Source organism: Cydia amplana, chromosome 5 (genome assembly GCF_948474715.1).
Source record: "Cydia amplana chromosome 5, ilCydAmpl1.1, whole genome shotgun sequence".
In the NCBI taxonomy this organism is placed as follows: domain Eukaryota; kingdom Metazoa; phylum Arthropoda; class Insecta; order Lepidoptera; family Tortricidae; genus Cydia; species Cydia amplana.
In genome coordinates, this window is record NC_086073.1 from 2,333,863 (window position 1) to 2,355,756 (window position 21,894).

The 21,894-nt window shown below is 37.4% G+C and overlaps 1 protein-coding gene across 1 annotated transcript in view; it reads left to right on the forward strand.

Annotated features, from left to right (window-relative positions):
* LOC134647791 (transcription factor Sox-21-B-like) overlaps window positions 1-21,894 on the forward strand; it is an 82,007-nt gene that overhangs the window by 23,490 nt on the left and 36,623 nt on the right. Inside the window, exon 3 of the mRNA XM_063502113.1 lies at window positions 17,580-17,774. Coding sequence (XP_063358183.1) covers window positions 17,580-17,774 — 195 coding nt within the window. The remainder of the gene's footprint in view (window positions 1-17,579; window positions 17,775-21,894) is intronic.

Consider the following 21,894-nt stretch of genomic DNA (forward strand, 5'->3'; position numbering starts at 1 on the left):
ATATGGATATTTTGAATTGTGAACGTTGTACGGTGTGTGTGTGTGTGTGTGTGTGTGTACCGAATATTAAAAATTATGCATATTCAAAGCTTTCTTTTAGCAAAAAAAAGTGATTGAAAAGGGCCGGTGAACATCGGAATTGCAGTTAACATAAACAAGTGGTAAAGTAAAATCAATCACTTTTCGTATATTTGCCGTGGTTAATTACATAATTACGTACGTCATTATTAACCGACTTGACAAGGATGTGAAACCATGACGGATTTTTGTTGGTAAGCTAGTAAGACTGTTAGTAGCTCTTATTTTAAGGGTTCCGTACCCAAAGGGTAAAAACGGGACCCTATTACTAAGACTCCGCTGTCCGTCCGTCCGTCTGTCTGTCACCAGGCTCTATCTCATGAACCGTGATAGCTAAGCAGTTGAAATTTTCACAGATGATGTATTTATGTTGCCGCTATAACAACAAATACTAAAAACAGAATATAATAAATATTTAAGTGGTGTTCACATACAACAAACGTGATTTTTTTTTGCCGTTTCTGCGTAATGGTACGGGACGCTTCGTGCGCGAGTCCGACTCGCACTTGGCCGGTTTTTTTTGCCTACCCAGTCTCAAATCTCTGTGCACGCCACTGATTTTATTACCATCATAATAATATTCACAACAGAACAGGCACACGCACGGCACACAACAAAGTGTTTTTCTCTATGTTGCTTTCTCATGACAGTACAGATGGACTTTTAAGCCATTTATAAATAAATAAATAAATGGACACCCTACTGGCCTTCATGTCTTGTTTTCTTGACAAATAATGCAAAGAAATATACCTACATTCAGTCGGAAGGTAAACTCGTCTAAAAATATAGCTATTATTCTTCAACCTCATGAAAAGCGCGAAACAGATTGTACCCTACGATTGTAGGGTAACTAAGAATTTAGGAAAATTAGAACAAACGACATAAATTTTAACTGAAATATTTAGTTTAGTAATTACGACGAAGAATTATATATGATGTGCCGTTATATACGTCACGACAATTTTTTATTGCTTTGGCATAGGTACAACTTGACAATTTATCGAACATGTTTCCCAACAAGCTCACACTCCTGTCTCCCCATACGCGCTGTTTGTTTTCTGTTCTGTCTGATGCACCTCCAACGCTCAGTTAATATTAATTAAGAGGGGAGCACCCTCATACTGTCTCAGGTTACGTAATAGCGATTACGTACACATTTGACTAGCTTCACGCCTGTAATCTAGGGGTAGGCAGTTGTGTGACTTGTGTGTGTATAGGATATGTAGACCGGCTGGCATGTTTATGATAAGACCTCTCAATAGTAGGTAGGTAAATTACGATACAGGTGCGAAAAGTAGGAAATTCGCGTATTACCTTTACGCACCTGTATTGTACAACGTTTACGGTATATATGACCCTTTAAATTTTTGACATAGGTGTCAAAATTTTACGCACTAGGGCGGTAAAGTAGCACCATATGTACTGTAAAAATCGTTTTATACTTGTTAGCTGAACAAAATTCAATATTTAATTCAGGACAGGGGCATTTCATGATTGAACACTGAAGGAAATATTTGCTTTAACAATAATACAATATTTTGTTAATGGTTGGTCTCGTGAATCTCATGATATAAGAACCCTATAGTTAAGATTACAGATACAGTATTCAGTTAACCGTTATTGACCTATTTGAAATTTGAACAGTCAAGGGCCACTTGCACCATCCCACTAACCCAAGGTTAAGCGGTTAAACCGTTATGTCAGTTTCAAATGGTACTGGTAACCATGGTAACTCTGCTAACCCAGGGTTAGTGGAATGGTGCAAGTGGCACTAAGTGCAATTAATGCTCCCTTAATTCTGTACGCGTAACGCCTTAGATAGAGGATTCCCTCTTAATATTAATTACACGCACAAAAGCAAATCGCACCCTCACAAGCACACTTAACACATTTCCAGCTAATACCTTGCTAATTTAAAGAGCTACAGGAAGCCATACTGTACTAACGTTTATGTGACGTTTTAAGATGGTTCGGTAGTTATGAAGGCTGTAGAGGTATATGGTGGTAGGTATTTGTTTGATGTTTCAATATGCATTTCGTAGAACCATGATTCTAGGGGACTGGGTTTTGTTATGGGGATTACGTATGGTGTGAAGGTAACATATATGTGTTATATACATATTCTCCACTCGTTAGGAATTTTGACACATTTTTATGTACCTAATTTACACACGTACCAAAGTAATGAATAATTTTCGTAATAGCCCTTAATTTCAACAAATTTTTATATTAGACATAGACATAGACATATAGACATAGAAATTTTTTATTTAACACCACATTGAAAAATGTTTACAGGCAATGCTACAAAACATTACAAGCCTTAGAATTAAACTTAAATAGGCACAAATTAATTTGTTTACATGTAGATATAAGTTTTTTTAAATTATGATGCTAAAAAGGAGCGAACCTCAGCATGTGTTGCAGCAGGCTTCCCTACTACAACGCTGGTTTTCAGGCCGACCCTTCGTACAATACAAATTTGCTTGCTGTTTGTCGGAAACTGTACGGCTAAGACTATTTTAGTTTGTGTAGAAAATAATATAGGTACATACCTATATATATATATATATATATATATATATATGTATATATATATATATATATTTATGTTTGTGTATGTATTTATAAGATTATACTGTATGATACTATGACATATGTGAAGATAGGTTTAATGTTTAGGCTAAATAAATACGTTGGGTAATAAAGTATATATTGAGGAAATAAATAACATGAATGTAATAATTATACTATAAGTAGGTTCAATAATAACGGCTTTAAGTATCGTTAATTTATTTTAATAATTTATAATAATTATATTTTCTCACTAGCAAAAAGTAGGTACACGAAACTAAGGTGGAACTGGGAGCTATAACAGAATTTATAACTATTACTTATAATTTATTTCTGTAATGACTATACAGACCTTTTTCTAAGACGATGTGCATAGAAGCTTCACAGCTATTACATAATACATAGTCAAAGATCCAGTCAAATAAACTGCAAGTCACCGGTTAAATATGTACCACATTATCCACGCAGTCGCTTCACACGAAAATTATATAATCCGGCTATTTAAAAGTACTCCCACTACATGCAAACAACAACTTTATTCTATGCTACTTAAGTACAAAATTGAAAATTATAAGGTTTTAAAAGATATCGTAACAACATATGCCCGCTATCAATTTACAGCGATTCGCCCCGCTCCTTACATAGACCAGTCCAGTTTCCCCTTTTAAAGCCATTTTTTGTTTCAACTTTTTGTAACAGATGGAGTAATTAAAGAACCGTAACTCGCTATTGGCTGCTGAACTCGCTGTCTAACGTTTCAAAGGAAAACAGTCATAAGCGTCTGTCTTTCAAATACTTTAATACCCATTTTCGTTTGTAACGAACACCGTATATAATTGTACAAAGCCACCATAAAGGTACTTTTTAACTATAAAGAATGTATATTTTCTGTGCTTCTATAGGTATTGTTGTCATGGAATCTATTAAAGTCACTATTTTACTGAATAATAAAGAATGACTGACTATTTTTCGGGTAGACCGGGAGCGTTGTTGCTTTTTCTTGTTTTTTCTAGTCTACGTGCTACGCTACTGTTGTGGCTTGTAATAGATTTTGTCTGAAGCTAAATTGTTAGTTTTTTCTAGATAGGTCGATGAACTGAGAAGTGCAAAAGTCAATGGTGAATGGCTATTGACAAAGTTCAGAACTCGGTGCCAGTAACAATTGGATTATGTAATCGATACTACTTAGTAGAGGTATATACCTAGTACAATGCGAAAGTAAAGCTAGTTTACTTTACTCATGTTAAGAATTATCTTATTTCGAATATCATATACAATTTGTAGGTATATCATGTAATTTATATTCGAAGAATTAAAGTAAAATCAAAGTAGATAAATATCTTATTGTACTATCACATGGTATATGATGAGCTTTAATAAATAATACAATTAATACTTTCTGCGCACTAACAGATAAAAAAACAACTTTACATATCTATCCACAAACGCGCCACAAAACGCTGTAAAAGACATTACCTACTGTTTTTATTTTGAAACCGCCGCATTGTCGCCTACTTACGCAGGCTTATCTGCCCCGTGCAGCCGTAGGGGACAAAAATGTACGTGAATGTACAAAAAGGCGTATTTCATAACTAAGGCATGAGTCAGATCCGCCCTTGTGCACTGAACTACGTAACGTCTCTTGTGGGTTTGTTTAATTACTTATTACTTTTTTTGTGTCGGCTCCTGGACTATTTATATTGACGTCATTTTTTTGGAATGGAAGAATTATATTTAATCAGAGTGTCAAATAGGTACATATAAAAATAGGTGTAGGTAACGAACGATCGAACGAATTTACTTCCTGAAAAATAAATAAAGCTTTAACGATGAATTTTTCGCAAGTTGTTATAACCTATATATGTTACATAAGTTAATGTGTACACAAGGGCAAATGATTTATATAACCATTTTTGCTATAATAAAAGCTCAAAGCAACGTCAAAATCGTCGACAAAGTTGCGGGCGTTGCCTAGTAATTATAAAACCCCTATTAATCACAAATTGACTCGCTAATTAACTAGTTAATAGTTAAAACCAATAACCAAAACACGTGTACGGTAATTATTTCGTAGATTTTACTGGAACAAAGTAAAATGCGGGGTGTAAATGAAAACATGGCGGGTTAGATCAATCATGAAACACTTCGTACTTTAATCATTGTGATAATTGTTTTGATGATAGAAAAACACTATAGTCTTTGTCTGAAACCTAGACAGGCAATAATCATGTGAGCTAGGCTAGAGTAACTCGTTGGCTAGGATACGTAACTTACAAAATACAAAAAAAAAAACAAAGTATATGACGACACTACCTCGGTAAAAATATGTGATGCTTTGTGGCCGGCAAAAATATCGTTGGTCTGTATCCGCATAAATATCGGATCGGATCGCTTAAAAATATTTGATTACTCATAAAAATCAAAATCATATGATTACTCTCATCTGGCATAAATATCTCTCCACTGTGAAAGCAAATACATCGGATGGACGACGGACCGCCTATATATCTGACACGTTGGAAAATCACAAATATGTTATCGACCTTCAAAAACAAACCATACATGTTTGGTATAGAGCCGTAAATTGTAGGAAGTGATTTGACAATTCACGAAAACAGTGCAGACTTGTCATTTGATATGTCTGTCTCACATTATATTCTATCATCGACGATTTGACGGAATAAAATGGATATAATTTTTTTGTTGAACGTATTGCAATCATGAATATTGCAATAATAACTGGATCTGGCATGAGGGGCGGGGGAAATGACCGAACGGGATAGTCTTATGTATCTTTCAGTAGGAGTAGCAGCGAAAGCGCTATTATTGTTTGTCCTTGTCACAGTCTCACAAGGTGACTTCTTTATCATTATTTTTTATGTAAGAAGGAGGTTTATTACACATCTATTAAAAGCAAATTAAAAGTCTACCTGATTTTTATTTGTGTCACAATTTAAAATTGCAAATGAAATACGTGAGACAGACATATTCAATGACAAGTCTGCACTCTTTTCGTGAATTGTCAAATCACTTCATACAATTTAAGGCTCTATGCTGTCCAGGTATGGTTTGTTTTTGCCGATTGATGACATATTTCATAATTTCGTGTCAGATATATAGGCGGTCCGTCTGTCATCCGATGTATTTGCATTCACGTGCATTCGCAGTGGAGAGATATTTATGCCAGATGAGAGTAATCACATAAGTTTGATTTTTATGAGTCGTCAAATATTTTTAAGCGACCCGACCCGATATTTATGCGGATACAGACTAACGATATTTTTGCCAGCTACAAAGCATCACATATTTTTACCGAGGTAGTGTCGTCATATACTTATGCCTCCAATGGAGCATCAGATATTTTTGCACGGCTGCCCACAGTCATATATTTTTGCTGGTGACTGTACCTGACTCTGTTATTGACAATAGTTGCGATTTGCGACCTTCGATCTTAATTCTTAGCAATAAAGATGACATAAGTAGGTTAACTACTGCAATAATGTCATTGATTTCCCTTATTTAGCCGAATGTGTCCGAGTTTTTCATTAAATTAGGTAAGTAGTGAAAGTGTAGAAAAAAAAGTGAATGTTTTAATCATAGAAGAGTTTACAAATGCAAACTATGTATATTATATCTATTATTTTTAAGTTATGTGCATTGAATGCCTAATAACCAATAGTTGCAGCATTTTCCCATACAACCTCCACAAAGCTACATAAAAGGCCCCACTTTGCACGATCGATACCTCCAGTTACATCCGGACTTTTTTACCAACACAACCATTGTCTGCACAATCGTAAAAACAAACAAACATACATCACAATACACACACGTTAGGCACAATACAAATCGCAACAAAGGACTTGCCTCTCTGTGCTGTATTAAAGCACATTGTGCTCAGAATCGGACGAAAATGCTCTTCATTACTCTGAAAGCTCGTGTGCCATACGACAATGGTGGAAAAGGGGGTTTTCCACCCTAGGGGGTGACACAAAGACGCATGAAGGCGGGCGGACCCCCGCCCGGAAAATTGAAATGGTAAGAAACGTTATTTAGGTCATGATTTTATTAAATGTTAATAGATTCCTTTTTACTGTTTGTTGCTGCGCTTTTATGTTGCCTTTATATAACACTACACCTTAAAAATAAAGTCGCCAGCCGCATCTGTCTGTATGTATGTTCGCGATAAACTCAAAAACTACCGAACGGATTTCCATGCGGTTTTCTCCTATCAGTAGAGTGATTCTTGAGGAAGGTTTACGACTTACGTGTATAATTTGTTAAGGTTTACCCGTGCGAAGCCGGGGCGGGTCGCTAGTTAAAATTATACACAAATGAAACACTATTGGGCAAGGATAACTTAAATATTATAAACATTATATTATTAGTTAGCTAAAGTTTTTCGGGTTAGTAAGACTCCACCATTTCGAAGTAAAATGGTGGTCTCAAAAGCCGGACTAACCTAACTTTAACCACGTAAAACTGTTATTTAAGCTTTGGCCCCATTTTCCATTTTAATCTAGCATAACTAAATAATAGCAGTAAAAGCTTTCTTGTTGCATATAATTGTTACAAACAAGGTGAGAAGAAACAAGTTTTGTTTTATTTAGTAGAAAGGGGTTCCGCCAGCGTTAAGCAAAGTTATAAAACAAGTAATTAAAAATGTTATTGTGCCTTTTCGATTAGAATCAATAAGTAGTGAGCATCGAGGTTAAGTTTCAATAATAAGGCAACAGATTTCTTTCCGCTTTTATACACAATTAGCATAATTTGGAGAGATGTAAATTTTAAATGGGGACTACCATTTTGCTATGGAAACTTTAAACCAATCAAGATCGACTTTGTTTAATACCTACGTACTGAGGATTTTGTAAGCGTTTATTTTATAAAACGTCAAAATACAAACCATGTATACTTTACCTCAATGTCTGTAAACTTTATGTGAACCTGTACCCGTACCATGAGTCACTTACAGTGTCAAAACGGGCATATACTCTAACGTCTACGTAAATTACTTTCTATACATCTCGCTCGCACTAATATGTATGTCAGTACGAGCGAAGTTATGTTCACGCTAGCGTTTATGTCAGTGTCAAGCTGATGGTTGCCGTACTACATTAGTACCTACGTACTACTTTAGTACTGCTTCTCATACACGCAGTTTGACAGAAAACTATCGTCTTAAAAAAATGTGTGTGTTGATTTTATTTCATCTTCAGCCTAAACTAGCATCTAAGCTTTATTCCTTTCAACCCTTTTTTTACAGAAGTTCATTAAGTTTAGACCAAACCACGCCACGGATTTATTTTTAGGTAATCCATATAATTTTAAAGTCCAATTTATGAAATTTGTTGAAAACGTATATTTTTTTTACGTGTACGTTTGCTCGGATTTGATGACGTATTTTTGGGCCTGTATAAATAAATACGGAACCCTAAAATCTGTTAACCGCAGCGGTTGCACAGACAGTCAAAGACACACGGAATGAGACATTGTTATCGGATTCGTTTGAACTTCCATTGCAGCTTTATGACGCATTGCACGTTAGATTGTGCCCTCGGATTTGCGTTCTTTTGCAAAAGTAAGTTAAAGTGAAAACCATAAAGATTTTTTTCAAAGTAGGCATATTACAATGCGCTTATGAACGTCAAAAAAGCTACGCCGGCTCTAACCCTACAGTTACACCTCTAACCCGAGTAGATTTAAATCCTTCCTAAATTTTAGGTGGGTATCCCCAATATGGACCTTGTACAGTCGCCATCAGGTATATCAGAGCAGACAAGGTGATCACAAATAGGTACCTAACAAAAAAGTCAATGTTCAGATATTTTTATTATGGCCTAATGTTTCTATGTAATTGTAATTACGTCACGTCAAATCAAATTAAGAGTAACTTACACAATTTTGCCTTAAGAAAATGACTCGTTTCACATTTTACTAACACACCAGCACACAAATACAAAGCAATAGCCATTCTCCTACAGCTTTGTTTCGATTCGCATATTCAATGTCGACTCGTATCTTTTACATCACAATTACTCATTGTGGCGAGTGACAAAGATGCAGAATGTGACAGTTGTATCCACGAATGTTACAGTTGCTATACACGAAGTACGGTAGCCAGCGGTTGTGGGTTTGTTTGGGATTGTCTTTCATTATCAACCACAAGTAATTGGTACCGTAAAACCACTAAAGTCTAGTAGTACCTACCAACTGTATCAATACCAATGTTCGTTTTAGTATTGTCTGAGTTTATGTTTAATTTATAAAAATATCTTGCACTACAAATTTACAACGAAAGCCACACCTCAACGAAAATATTCGGGTGAATTTTGGACCTTTGGATTATAGTACATCCGCATCCGCATAAGCTCCGCATCGATTTTATGCGGATGCGGATGCAAATGCGGATGTTGAAAATAATGCGAAAGTTCCGCGGTTGCGGATGCGGATGTTCGCAAATCGCAATCGCATTAAACTATAACAATTTAAGCCTTTTTGTGATAAACTCCAATGAAAATAATGATTTATATATTTGAGCGTAATAATGTATATGATCACTCCATAGTCAATGAAGATGGCTGTATTTTTAACCATCTCAACCAACTAAAACTTAACAGTTTTAGTTGGTTTATATGGCGTCGTTCAAATAAATACATTAAAATGAAGCAACATTTAAGCTCCCTACTTATACAGGTATTATAAGTCAAGCATGAAATTCATGCGAAAAATATTAAAAACAAAAGACAGTTTCCTCGCAAAGCATGGCAACCCTAGCTCAAAGAGCTCTTTGCGTCGTTCTAAGCGCATTGTGGCGTTCACAAAAGGAACATTTGTTTTAAGCATCGCAGTCTGCATACAAATGCATACTTTAAATAGATGTCATTAATTCGTCACGCGAATGCAGTAATGTGAATGTAGTTCATGGTTCTCTATTATGTACACACGTGTAGATTTTTGTATTCTGTAGTAGTTTTCTTGTTGTCCGCATTCAACTACATTTGTTAGGCAAATTTATAAATAAATAAATATTTACTCAGACAATCTTATACATAACCTAGTACTACACTGCCCTGCTAATAGTAAGTGCAGTACTTGCATGAAAATCATCGTTTAAATAAAGAACTTATTCAAAGAGAACAAGATATACAATTGCATGACTTTTCAACTGCGATTGCTGCATATGTTGTTAGCACGGCAGTACAGTAAGCTCAATAAGGCATGTGTTGTGGGTATGGCGATATATTTAATAGATAAATACTTAAATACATAGAAAGCCAAACGAACAAATATCTGCGATAAACACACAAATAATTGCCCTTACCAGGATGTGAACCCGGGACCTGCTTCACAGGCAGGGTCACTACCAACTAGACTAGGAGGCCATCAATGCTCTTATATAAAAATGATGATGTTGGATATCGACGTGATATTGCAATAGGAACCTAGTTTATTTGGTGGCAACGATTCAATATATCCATTGTTACCGAGGAAACAAACTGCTGAAAATATGAATTAAAAATATGTATGTTGTTGTTTGTTGTCTGTGTGATTTGTGTGTGTATTACATATCACCATGCAAACATGCTTAAATTACACAGCCAATAATTTAAAACGCCACGCTGTCCCGCAACAATCACAGCTCTCATTCACGCCCGATTTATCTGCCAACTAAAAATATTGAAAACGCACGCCATTTCAAGGAAATTAAAAAGCGAAATCTCATTTGGTAAAATCTCCGACCACAGTGTCGGGCATTATGCCGCTAAGTACACGATCCTTATCATCCACCGACAATAGGACTACCCTCCCAAGTATTGACAATAATGACGAAACGGGAAAAACTTCTGTAGCGGAATGAAAAGCGCAAATTCGTCATTAGGCGGCGCTTTCCGCCATTGTTGTTGCCGTCCCAGTCGCTCTTGTAGCAACAGTCCCAAGCGCGAGAGAGATGGGAGATGGTCCTCCGAGCCGGATTGTTCCTTTCTGTGTTGGCGACATTGTTTTCGCTTTTGTGCTACCCTGAATCGGGATTGTCTTGTCTCTTTGAATGGCCGGCCCCCTCCACGGTATCGATGAATACAGCCTTCCATAAATGGGGGGAGACAAAGGGTTGGTCTCTTGAATCGCGCCGGGAGACGGGTCGTTCGGGCGTTCGATTATGTTGTATCGATTCAATGCCATTGTCGACGGAATGGGGGATGGTTAGAGCAAATTACTTTTCTGTTTTTGTTTCATAATGGTGGCTTATGACAGTAGCATTGTCGGGCATAATCAACTGCTAGTCGGTTGTCAGATTTCAGTGCAGTAATGGCTTCATTTCTAATGACAATGCGTGTGGACATTAGCTGTCCAATGGTCTTTTTCTCTACGTTTGAATCTATTGGTCCTTTCCTCAATGTTTTTGACTTTGAGAACGCTGTGCTTTTGTTTTAGCCAATGGCACAGCCTTCTTTTGTTTCCAATGTGCCTATTAGCGAATAGTATAGTGGTTAGTAATAGCGTCGTGTGAGAGGCTCTCGGATATTGAACACTTGAGTTGAATGCAATTTGCCGCTATTTAAATACGTGTGAGCTAGTTTGACTGCTAGAATAAAATAAAACATGAGAACACAGAATATAAACTTTATTTTATTTCTTTGTTGCTATATGATGAGAGTATACATATGATTTACTGGATAGATGTTTACACACGTTTTACGATACTTATTTATTTTAATATGAAATGCTAAACAATTATAAAGCAATCAGGGATATGATTAGTCAGAGATCAAACCAGAACGATACCAAACATAACCGTAGATAGTTACTTTACTCGATGGCGTCAGGAACAGAAAAGAGAGCGTAGCCACGTGCTTCGTGGTTTTTATAGGCTTCGATCCGCCCCATCCAGGTAGCAGACAGGTAGCCGTTAGGTATTCGAATTAGGTCAGCCGGTTACAGATGGCGCCACTGGCAGGTTGATGAATTGACACGCTGCTGTTGCGCCCGCGCTCAATGCCGGCGTAGAAGTTCCACAGGCACGCCGCTAGATGTCGCCACCCGCGTACGTCATGCTGTAGTAGGAGCTTCACAGCCGCGCCGGTGGGTGTCACTTAGATGACGTAGTACCAATTTGACAGGCGTGCCGACAGATGTCGCCAACACGGCCATGTGACAGTTGTGCCCGCCTCGGGCACTCCACGAGTCCGGTAAAATGCTGTCAACAAAACAAATGCCTTTAAAGAATGAACAAGAGTAAGTACGAGTATAAGAGTAAATAACACTTTATTACACCAATAGAAAGGCGCTGGTCCAATTTATAATCACCACACCAGTCACATTACAGTGTCTTTCTAGCACTTAGTTCCTCCATTTGAACTATATGTGCTCGTGCCCACTCGAGTAACTATAGGTGTTTACCGGCTCATTATATTTTTAGACCTAGCACACTTCCTTTAGTGTACTAGTAGCCTTACCAATTTAATAGTAAGTAGCCATTACTTAATATTAAATTGATAATTCTCTAGAAGAAGACAAAAAAAATAGTGTGTGGTATATTAACATAAATTCATATTTATTAAGGTTTACTATAGGTAAGATATGTATATACACTAATTACTTTATATTAAGCACTGCATTTTACCAGGGCTCGCCCTAAGGAAATGAAAAACAAAGGAATAAAGAAATATTATAAATAATATTACAAATTACATAAGGAATAAAATATTTACCTCGCCAACACTGCTTACTTATTTGATATGTCCCAGTCACCGATGTGTATCCAGGGTTTCATGTTTTCTGCTGCCGCTGTTCCAGTATACCGCTTGTTACAACGTTCAGCGCCTCGTACATCTTCCACCTGATATCTGTCTTTTCCCAAGACCTTGACCACTTGGAAAGGTCCTTTGAAAATTGGTAACAACTTCGTACTCTGACCATCGTTGGATTGGCTTTGTATTTTAATAAGGACTAAATCACCTTCATGGTATTGTCGAGCCTTTTTGCGTGTTTTGTCGAATCTCTCTTTTTGTTGCATGGAGCTCACCCTGATATTTTCATCCACTAATTTGCGTAATTTAGTAACATCTACGTCAGACTCGCTATCACTATTAGGTGCTAAAGTATCTGCGTCAGTACGTAACCGATAACCGAAAAATATTTCACTAGGCACGGCTTTTGTAGTTTTTTGTACCGTACTGTTCAAGCCTTGTTGCAAAGGTTTTACACATTCGTCCCAATTATTATCCGACAAATCTGCACCCATGGCTCTCATAGACTCTAAAATTGTCTTAACAAAACGTTCCGCTTGGCCATTGGAACGTGGCATACCAGTGGCTATCGTATGTAATCTTATATTCTTGTTACTACAGTATTGTTTAAAACTACATGCCGTAAAACAAGACCCTGCATCTGTGATCAATCTTTTTGGGTAGCCAAAAATTTTCGAGAGGTTATCTAACTCGTTAATAACATTAGCACTATCAGTGTTAGGTACAGCAAATATAAAAACAAATTTAGTAAAAGAATCTACCATTATCAATAAATATTTGTTATTATGTGTAGTTTTAACGAAAGGGCCTACATGATCCAAATGCAATGTGTGATATGGTCTGGCGAACTTTGGCAAGGGATGCAAGTGACCTTCTTTTGGACCCGTTTTATTCTTATTGTATATACAATTTAGGCAATTACCAATATATTTCTTTACTGTGCGTCGAATTTTATGGAACCAATATTTATCCTTAATGCGTTCTACCGTTTTATCTATGGCGAAATGACCAAGGTCGTCGTGGTTATATTTGATAATCTGCCAAATACACTGCTTAGGGACGACCCAGCGACGACCTTGACCAGTCCGTTTGTACACTTTACCACCTAGGAGCTCGTAATTACAAAAAATATTTTTATTTATATCGGCCTCTCCTGATTCTAGAGTTTCCTTTATCCTAACTATTTCCGGATCTTGCAATTGTACAGTTAAGAGCCAATCGGCTTCGGTAATAGACATAATTAACTCCGACTCAGATTGTTCCCCAGATTGCACGGGGTTGCGGCTAAGGGCATCAACATGCTGCATTCTGTTACCATCTCTATGCATTATATCGAAACAAAACTCTTGAGTAGAAAGTACCCAACGTGCAATGCGTGGCACAATCTCTTTCTTTGTCATAGCAAAACGTACAGCGTTGCAATCTGTAATAATTTTGAACGGGGAGCCCAATAAATAAAGTCGAAATTTTTGTAATGATGCAATGATAGCCAATAACTCTAATTCGAACGAATGATACTTTTTTTCATCGTTAGACGTTTGACGACTGTAATAGTGTACCGGTTTTTCCCCTTCGTCGGTTACCTGCATTAAAATTCCTGCAATTCCGTCTCTGCTAGCGTCAGTGTAAAGTACACATTCTTTATTTGGGTCATAAATAGTCAGTATATTATCAGACAACAGTGCACTCTTTAAATTTTCAAAAGCTTGTTGTTGACTACTTCCCCAGGACCAAGTACTATCCTTTTTCAATAATTTTGTAAGAGGACTCGATAAAAGGGCACAATTTTTAATAAATTTACGAAAGTAACTTATAAGTCCTAGAAATTGGCGCAATTGGTGAACAGATTTTGGCTCAGGGAAATCTTTAACAGCCGCAGCTTTCTTTTCACTGGGCTTTATAGTATTATGTTGTACTTTATACCCTAGAAACTCGATTTCAGTTTTTAGGAAATGACATTTTTTTAAATTTAATTTCAAATTATGTTCTTTAAAAATTTTCAGAACCGTTTCTAGCAAAGCCAAATTCTCTTCTGGGGTTTCACTTATTAGCAAGACATCATCCAAATAGATTATTATTTTACCAAAACGCAAATTTCCCAATACTTTGTTCATCATTTGTTGGAAGCATGACGGGCCATTGCAAAGGCCGAACGGGAGCTTAAGGAATTCGTAATGACCGTCTTCAGTTATAAAAGCGCTTTTATGAATCGAATCTGCACTCATCTTGATTTGGTAATAACCACTTTTGAGGTCTAGGCTGGTAAAATATTTACAACCTTGAAGCCGATCTATAAGGTCCTCTATTCGTGGCATAGGATATTTATTTTTGACAGTTATTTTATTCAGGGCCCTGTAGTCAACACATAATCTTTTTTCGCCATTTTTCTTGTCCACTAACAACACGGGGCTAGCATAGGCGGAATTACTTTCCCTAATTATGCCACTTTCTAACAATTCGTCAACCATTTCGCGAATAATCTTTCTATTGCCATGTGAACTCCTATACGGCCTAAACTGAATAGGTTTTGTGTTGTTTAATTCGATAACCATCTCGTGATTATCAACTACTCCTAATTCTTTGACGCTACTCGCGACACACTCGCTATACTTATGAAATAATTGTACTAACTCATTGCGGTGTGAATTAGAATCAATTTGGGTCTCACTTATCACATTGCAAAAATTATCAAAAGATTTTTGATAACTGTATGTTAATACATCTCCAACACGTGAATACATAATGTCTGGACGTTCAGTTACATTACGACCTATTAATATATCACAGTCTGATAATTCGTCCATAACATACATATTTACATTCTCCAGATCAAGACTATCTAATTTCAAAGAGACTTTCAAGGACTTTAACACTGTCTTACTAATATCTTTTGAAAATCCATGCAATGTTATTGGTGGTTCCAATGCGGTAGTTAATAACGCATATTTATTAACTAACGTTTCACTAATCAAGCTACAACTACTGCCAGGATCAATAAAAGCCTCATGCTCGAATTTGTTATCAATAGTCACCTTTTTGAAAAACTTGGTTTTTGATTCGGTACTTCCAATAAACTTGGTCTCCTGCTTTGCAACCTTCTGATTCTTTTTACTAAAGCATACCGATTCGGTGTGACCCTTTTTACCACAAAATTCACATTTAACCTCGCACTGATTTCTTTTATGCGCTCCACCACAACAAAAACATTTAATGCGATTTTGGGGCTGCCCCGTCTTCACGGAATCGGAAGTTTGGTTCACAGAAGACGAAGCCGTTTGTCCTATACTTAAATGCGGTGACACCGATTTATTTCGTGTATCGATTTGTTTACTATGTCCGGGTGTCGTTTGCTTTAAGATTGATTTGCTTTTATATTTACGACTGTGCAAAAAACTAGCTAGACTGTCACAAGTATTGAAATTACCCGCCTCTATTGAACTACTTAAAGTACTATCACGCATATTACCTAAAATAATTGATATAATATCGTGTTCCGTAAAATTCAATGAAAGCCTGTCAATCTTGCATTTTTGCTCAAAGAAAAATTCATAAAGAGATTGTTCTTCGTTAGGTTTACGCTCAATTATTTCTTTTAAACATTCAAACATGTTTCGTTTAATTTGGAATGTCGTCGAGATTTTACTACGCCACGTATGCCAATTCCACTTTGTCCACTCAAAACTAGTTCGCAACAAGGAGTCGTACCAAATTTTAGCCGAACCTTTTAGTTTATTAAGAGCCTGATAACGCGTCATTCTATCGCTCCATGCAAACGTACGAGTATACGATTCGATTATATTTAACCACGCGTCGACATTGTCCTTAATAGGGTCAAATTCAGGTATCATACTATTAAGTGAAATTGCACTAGATGTACTCACAAATTCACCATCGTCTGATTTCGGTACCTTCTTCTTCTTTCTGAGAGGAGGCGGAGACGGCGTCCTCGTTGACGATGAGGACGAGGTGGGCGAAGGCGAACGAGATCGCTTATGTTTCTTCATTCTGCCAGCACTTCTGATGTGAGCTATTTTGACTGCTAGAATAAAATAAAACATGAGAACACAGAATATAAACTTTATTTTATTTCTTTGTTGCTATATGATGAGAGTATACATATGATTTACTGGATAGATGTTTACACACGTTTTACGATACTTATTTATTTTAATATGAAATGCTAAACAATTATAAAGCAATCAGGGATATGATTAGTCAGAGATCAAACCAGAACGATACCAAACATAACCGTAGATAGTTACTTTACTCGATGGCGTCAGGAACAGAAAAGAGAGCGTAGCCACGTGCTTCGTGGTTTTTATAGGCTTCGATCCGCCCCATCCAGGTAGCAGACAGGTAGCCGTTAGGTATTCGAATTAGGTCAGCCGGTTACAGATGGCGCCACTGGCAGGTTGATGAATTGACACGCTGCTGTTGCGCCCGCGCTCAATGCCGGCGTAGAAGTTCCACAGGCACGCCGCTAGATGTCGCCACCCGCGTACGTCATGCTGTAGTAGGAGCTTCACAGCCGCGCCGGTGGGTGTCACTTAGATGACGTAGTACCAATTTGACAGGCGTGCCGACAGATGTCGCCAACATACGCCGGTTTGCTTCCGGCTTCGGCAACGAGTGCAGGTTAAAGAGTATGTTTTCTAGTTTTCTCACTTAGGCTTAGGCTTGTTTAGGCTCTGATTTCAACTTAACATCTACTGATATTTTGAGTCTATCAGTGAAGTTAGTTGAACGAGAACTATTTGTACATCGATGTTGATCTGAAGCACAAAGGAGGAAACTTTTTACCACACATTCTTGTGACGAACTTAATAGCTGCAAGTGGATCCATAATCTAACATTTTATATAATTTAATCATCAAAAGAGAAGCTTTGTAAGGAGCTCAGCATTGATGATCGCATTTGTTTTCGGAATGAGATAGAATTAGCAATACTGCCCATAGTCCACACCATCCACAGTTTTTGAACACAGATACCTACGTGCCTACCTGCCTGCGATCGACACTACTATTTTTTATATTAAAGGCCCCCTGCTTCCCTGCTTTGGGCAAAACTCAAACTTGCAACCTTTTGAATCATTAGTGTCACCAGTCCAATCAATTTTTTCTTCTTACTTAATTACATTTTTTTTTAAATGTTCAAATCCTTTGTTCTCTTTCCCAGGGGCTGAATGGAAGCTTCTTTCCGAAGACGCGAAGCGGCCGTTCATCGACGAAGCGAAGCGTCTCCGAGCCATGCACATGAAGGAACACCCCGACTACAAGTACAGGCCACGACGGAAACCTAAGACGTTACGGAAGGAGGGATATCCGTACTCCATACCGTATCCCAGCGTGCCTATGGACGCGTTAAGAGCTGGTGAGTTCCTTGCACTTCATATTCTAGGTGAAGCGAAGCTTCAGCGTCTGTGAGCGAAGCTTCGGCGAAGAGACTGTGAGGCATGCACATGAAGTACATCCTGACTAATACAAGTACAGGCCGCGAAGGAATCCTAAGACTAGGGATTATCCATATCCGTACTTCTTACTATGGTATGTAGCCCGAGCGTACCTATAGGTATGTGATAAAAGCTGATTTACTTTATCATCTTGTATCGGCTTGAATACAATTGCCTAAAAAATACGAAATAACAGAACTACAATTATTTCTAAATCCTATCCCCCATACCCATGTAACCCATGAAAGTTCTGAAACTTAATGTATTTTTGAAGTGAAAAATCAATGTCGTTTTGTAGAATACATATATCGCCGCCTGCCTGCAATACGGCCACATTAAAAATTTATGATTATTGGAGATTCAATCTTAATTAAAAATAATAAAGTTAAGTTTCCTTTAAAATGTTTGATGCTCAAGTGGCCGTATTGCAGGCACGAAAATTGTGTATTTGCTTCGTCAACCAAAAAGCATTCATCAATATGTAGGCACATCTTGAATGCATGCACGGCACGTTCCATGTATTTGGATCTGACTACCCCTTTTTCAGAATACAATCAAAGTATATACGTGACTTTCCATCAGGGAAGGGTCCTTACTCCTTATGCTTCATGTACATAAGAATGCAGGTTACCTATATAATACACAACGCGACGTTTGGTGGTTTAATTTTGAACTTTACTGCTGTATTGCAGCGGGACATTATTGTCAAAACCGATGTTGCTTCCCGGAATTTTGACATTTGCGGCAACAATGCAATCGGCAGTAAAGTCGCGCAAGCAACAGTAATGCTATACTGCAGCAGTAATGCTGGTGCAGTCTGAATCCAAACGTCATCTTAGTACTTATGTCTGTTTTGTTGCACAGTTAAAAGGCACTACCTAACCTATCCAAAATGGATTAGATATGTCAGTGTCAAAAGTGACGTTTTTGTTTGAAGAAACGTCACTTTTGACACTGACATATCTAACTAATCCATATCGTATCAAGACGTAATATTTGACGTATCTTAAAGATCGAATCGGGCCGTATCTATTGTAAAGTTTATTAGGAAGTTTGCCTTTGAAAATATCGTCAATATTTACTTAAGAATTTCAATAGAAACCTATAAAATTCCTACATCAGAGAAGTAAACTAAACTTGAAACTTGAATACCTACCTGACGCGATACGAATCCAAAGGAAGCCATTTTAATAAGAGGTCAAAGAGAAAAGTCGTTGACCCTGCCGCGGATAACCCTACTGTAAACCGTAAAACCCTTTCAGCGATCTTTCAATAATTTAAATCGCCTGTCAATACGACAGAGGGCGTGAATGACGCACCCCACTAGCCATTGTCACAAACTGTCAAATGCAAAACTTAAACTACGCTTTTCATATTTGGGGTTGGAGTTTTTAATAGTGAGACGTAATAATGGTTAAGTGAAAGCGTGTGGTGTATTAGTTGAAAATACACAAATACGGTACTTGTAGTTAGGGGGGATCTTATGGAAATCAACGTAATCCGTAAAGGGTAGGTGTGTTACAGGGATGTTGCGGATGCCGATTTTTGACATCCGCGGATGCGGAATGCGGATGCGGATTTTTAAAGGCTCACATCCGCGGATGCGGATGCGGATGTCAAGATAGGTACAAAAAAAACGTCCAATATTATATTTTAGTAATTTTAATTTAAAAAAGCGGCCAAGTGCGAGTCGGACTCGCCCATGAAGGGTTCCGTATTTAGGCGATTTATGACGTATTAAAAAAAAACTACTTACTAGATCTCGTTCAAACCAATTTTCGGTGGAAGTTTACACGGTAATGTACATCATATATTTTTTTTAGTTTTATCATTCTGTTATTTTAGAAGTTACAGGGGGGGGGACACACATTTTACCACTTTGGAAGTGTCTCTTGCGCAAACTATTCAGTTTAGAAAAACATGATGTTAGAAACCTCAATATCATTTTTGAAGACCTATCCATAGATACCCCACACGTATAGGTGTGATGAAAAAAAAAATTTGAGTTTCAGTTCTAAGTATAGGGAACCCCAAAAATTTATTGTTTTTTTTTAAATTTTTGTCTGAAAATCTTAATGCGGTTCACAGAATACATCTACTTACCAAGTTTCAACAGTATAGTTCCTATAGTTTCGGAGAAAAGTGACTGTGACATACACGGACAGACAGACAGACAGACAGACAGACAGACAGACATGACGAATCTATAAGGGTTCCGTTTTTTGCCATTTGGCTACGGAACCCTAAAAACCGGCCAGGTGCGAGTCGGACTCGCGTTCCAAGGGTTCCGTACATTAAGTCCCACTCACGCGTGACTGCTAATTTCTAAAAGTGTTTTTTTTGGCTAATTACTAAATTACATAGCAGTCTAGCACTTACGCCGATGCTAAGACGTTCCTGTACCGACCTGTTCCACATCTGCATCCGCATTAAGCTCCGCATCGATTTTATGCGGATGCGGATGTGGATGCGGATGTCGAAAATAATGCGGAAGTTCCGCAGTTGCGGATGCGGATGCGGATATTTGCAACATCCCTGGTGTGTTACACATCGAAGGCCGCAAAAATATCTGACACAATCTTATTTGTAGAGTCATAAGAGCGTGCCACATATTTTTGCGGCCTTCGAAGAGTACCTAACATATTATTGCAGGTGACTGTCCCTCGACTTAAGGTTGAGAAAGACGGACTGCATTGCAATTAGATGAAAATTCGGTAAAATAGTCAAACTGTATTATGTATTTTAAGTTTTGTTGTATTGTTTCAGTCCATACTAACGTAGTCCCGAATTTTCCTTCCTGGATATTGGCATAAAACGAAAATATTTGTACACAATCTAATTTATTTACAACTATAGGTAAAAAAAATCTCAAAAACACCTTACGCAATGCACGGAGGGCGTCCATTTTTGAAATTTTGTTGATTTTTACTATAGTACAATTGTATCCAGTACCTACTAGACAATACTTTGTGTAAACCAATCAAAATAACAAACATCATAACAAAACTTTATATTCGCACCCATTTTTCTACAAAACACGCAATAACGAATACCGTTATCGAAACGAAAAAACATCTGTTTGTGTTTAGATTTATAAAAAACCGTTGTCACGGAGATCGTGACCAACACTTTGTTGCAATAGCGATACGCAAGCACGCGGTGCTGCCTTTAACGTTTTCTAGTTAGTTTTCAAGTTAGTTGGCGAGTAATTAAGTCTTAAACAGTTTCTGTTTAGATTTATAAAAACCGTTGTCACGGAGATCGTGACCAACACTTCGGTGCAATAGCAACACGCGGTGCTGCTGTTAGTGCTTTCCAGTTAAGTAGTTTTCAAGTTAGTTGGCGAGTAAGTAATTAAGTTTAGAACAGCTGTTTCTGTTTAGATTTATAAAAATTGTTGATACGGAAATCGTAACCACTGTAGACGTACTTTCCAGTTTATTTGCGAGTTATACCAATTTTGCCTAAAACAACTGATTTATAAAGAAAACCTTAATTGTAGTAATGTTTGAATTTACGCGTTGTTACGCGATGTACAAGCTAAGCTGAAGATGTATAAGACATGGACACGTCACTGTAGATATGATTCGAATCATCACACTGTTAAAGTTATTTAAAAATATTAAAATACATTTCCAAAACGTGACCTGCAGGGGAGAACAGCCGGAGAACCAACAGACATACGAAAGTATATTTGCCCAAGCTGAAACGCGCTTCGTATGTCTTGATCTTGACGCTTTGCTCGTGCTCGGTCAATGAACTAAACTAAACTACTCGCCATTCCACTCGCTCTGTCAATCAGCTTATCTAAAGTTCTAAACGCAGCACCGCCATTGCGTAAGCATACGAAGCGCTGTAATGTCTACCTCTAAAGTATAGTTCCGATGACATCCGAAGAATAGATCGTATAGTTGATGGCCATTGTTTTTAATGAAATCATTAAGACTCAATTGATAGAAATAAAGGTTTATTTTTAAACAATAAGCATTATTTGCATACCTAGATGAATATAAGTAATTACTATTATTAAGGACTCCTAAA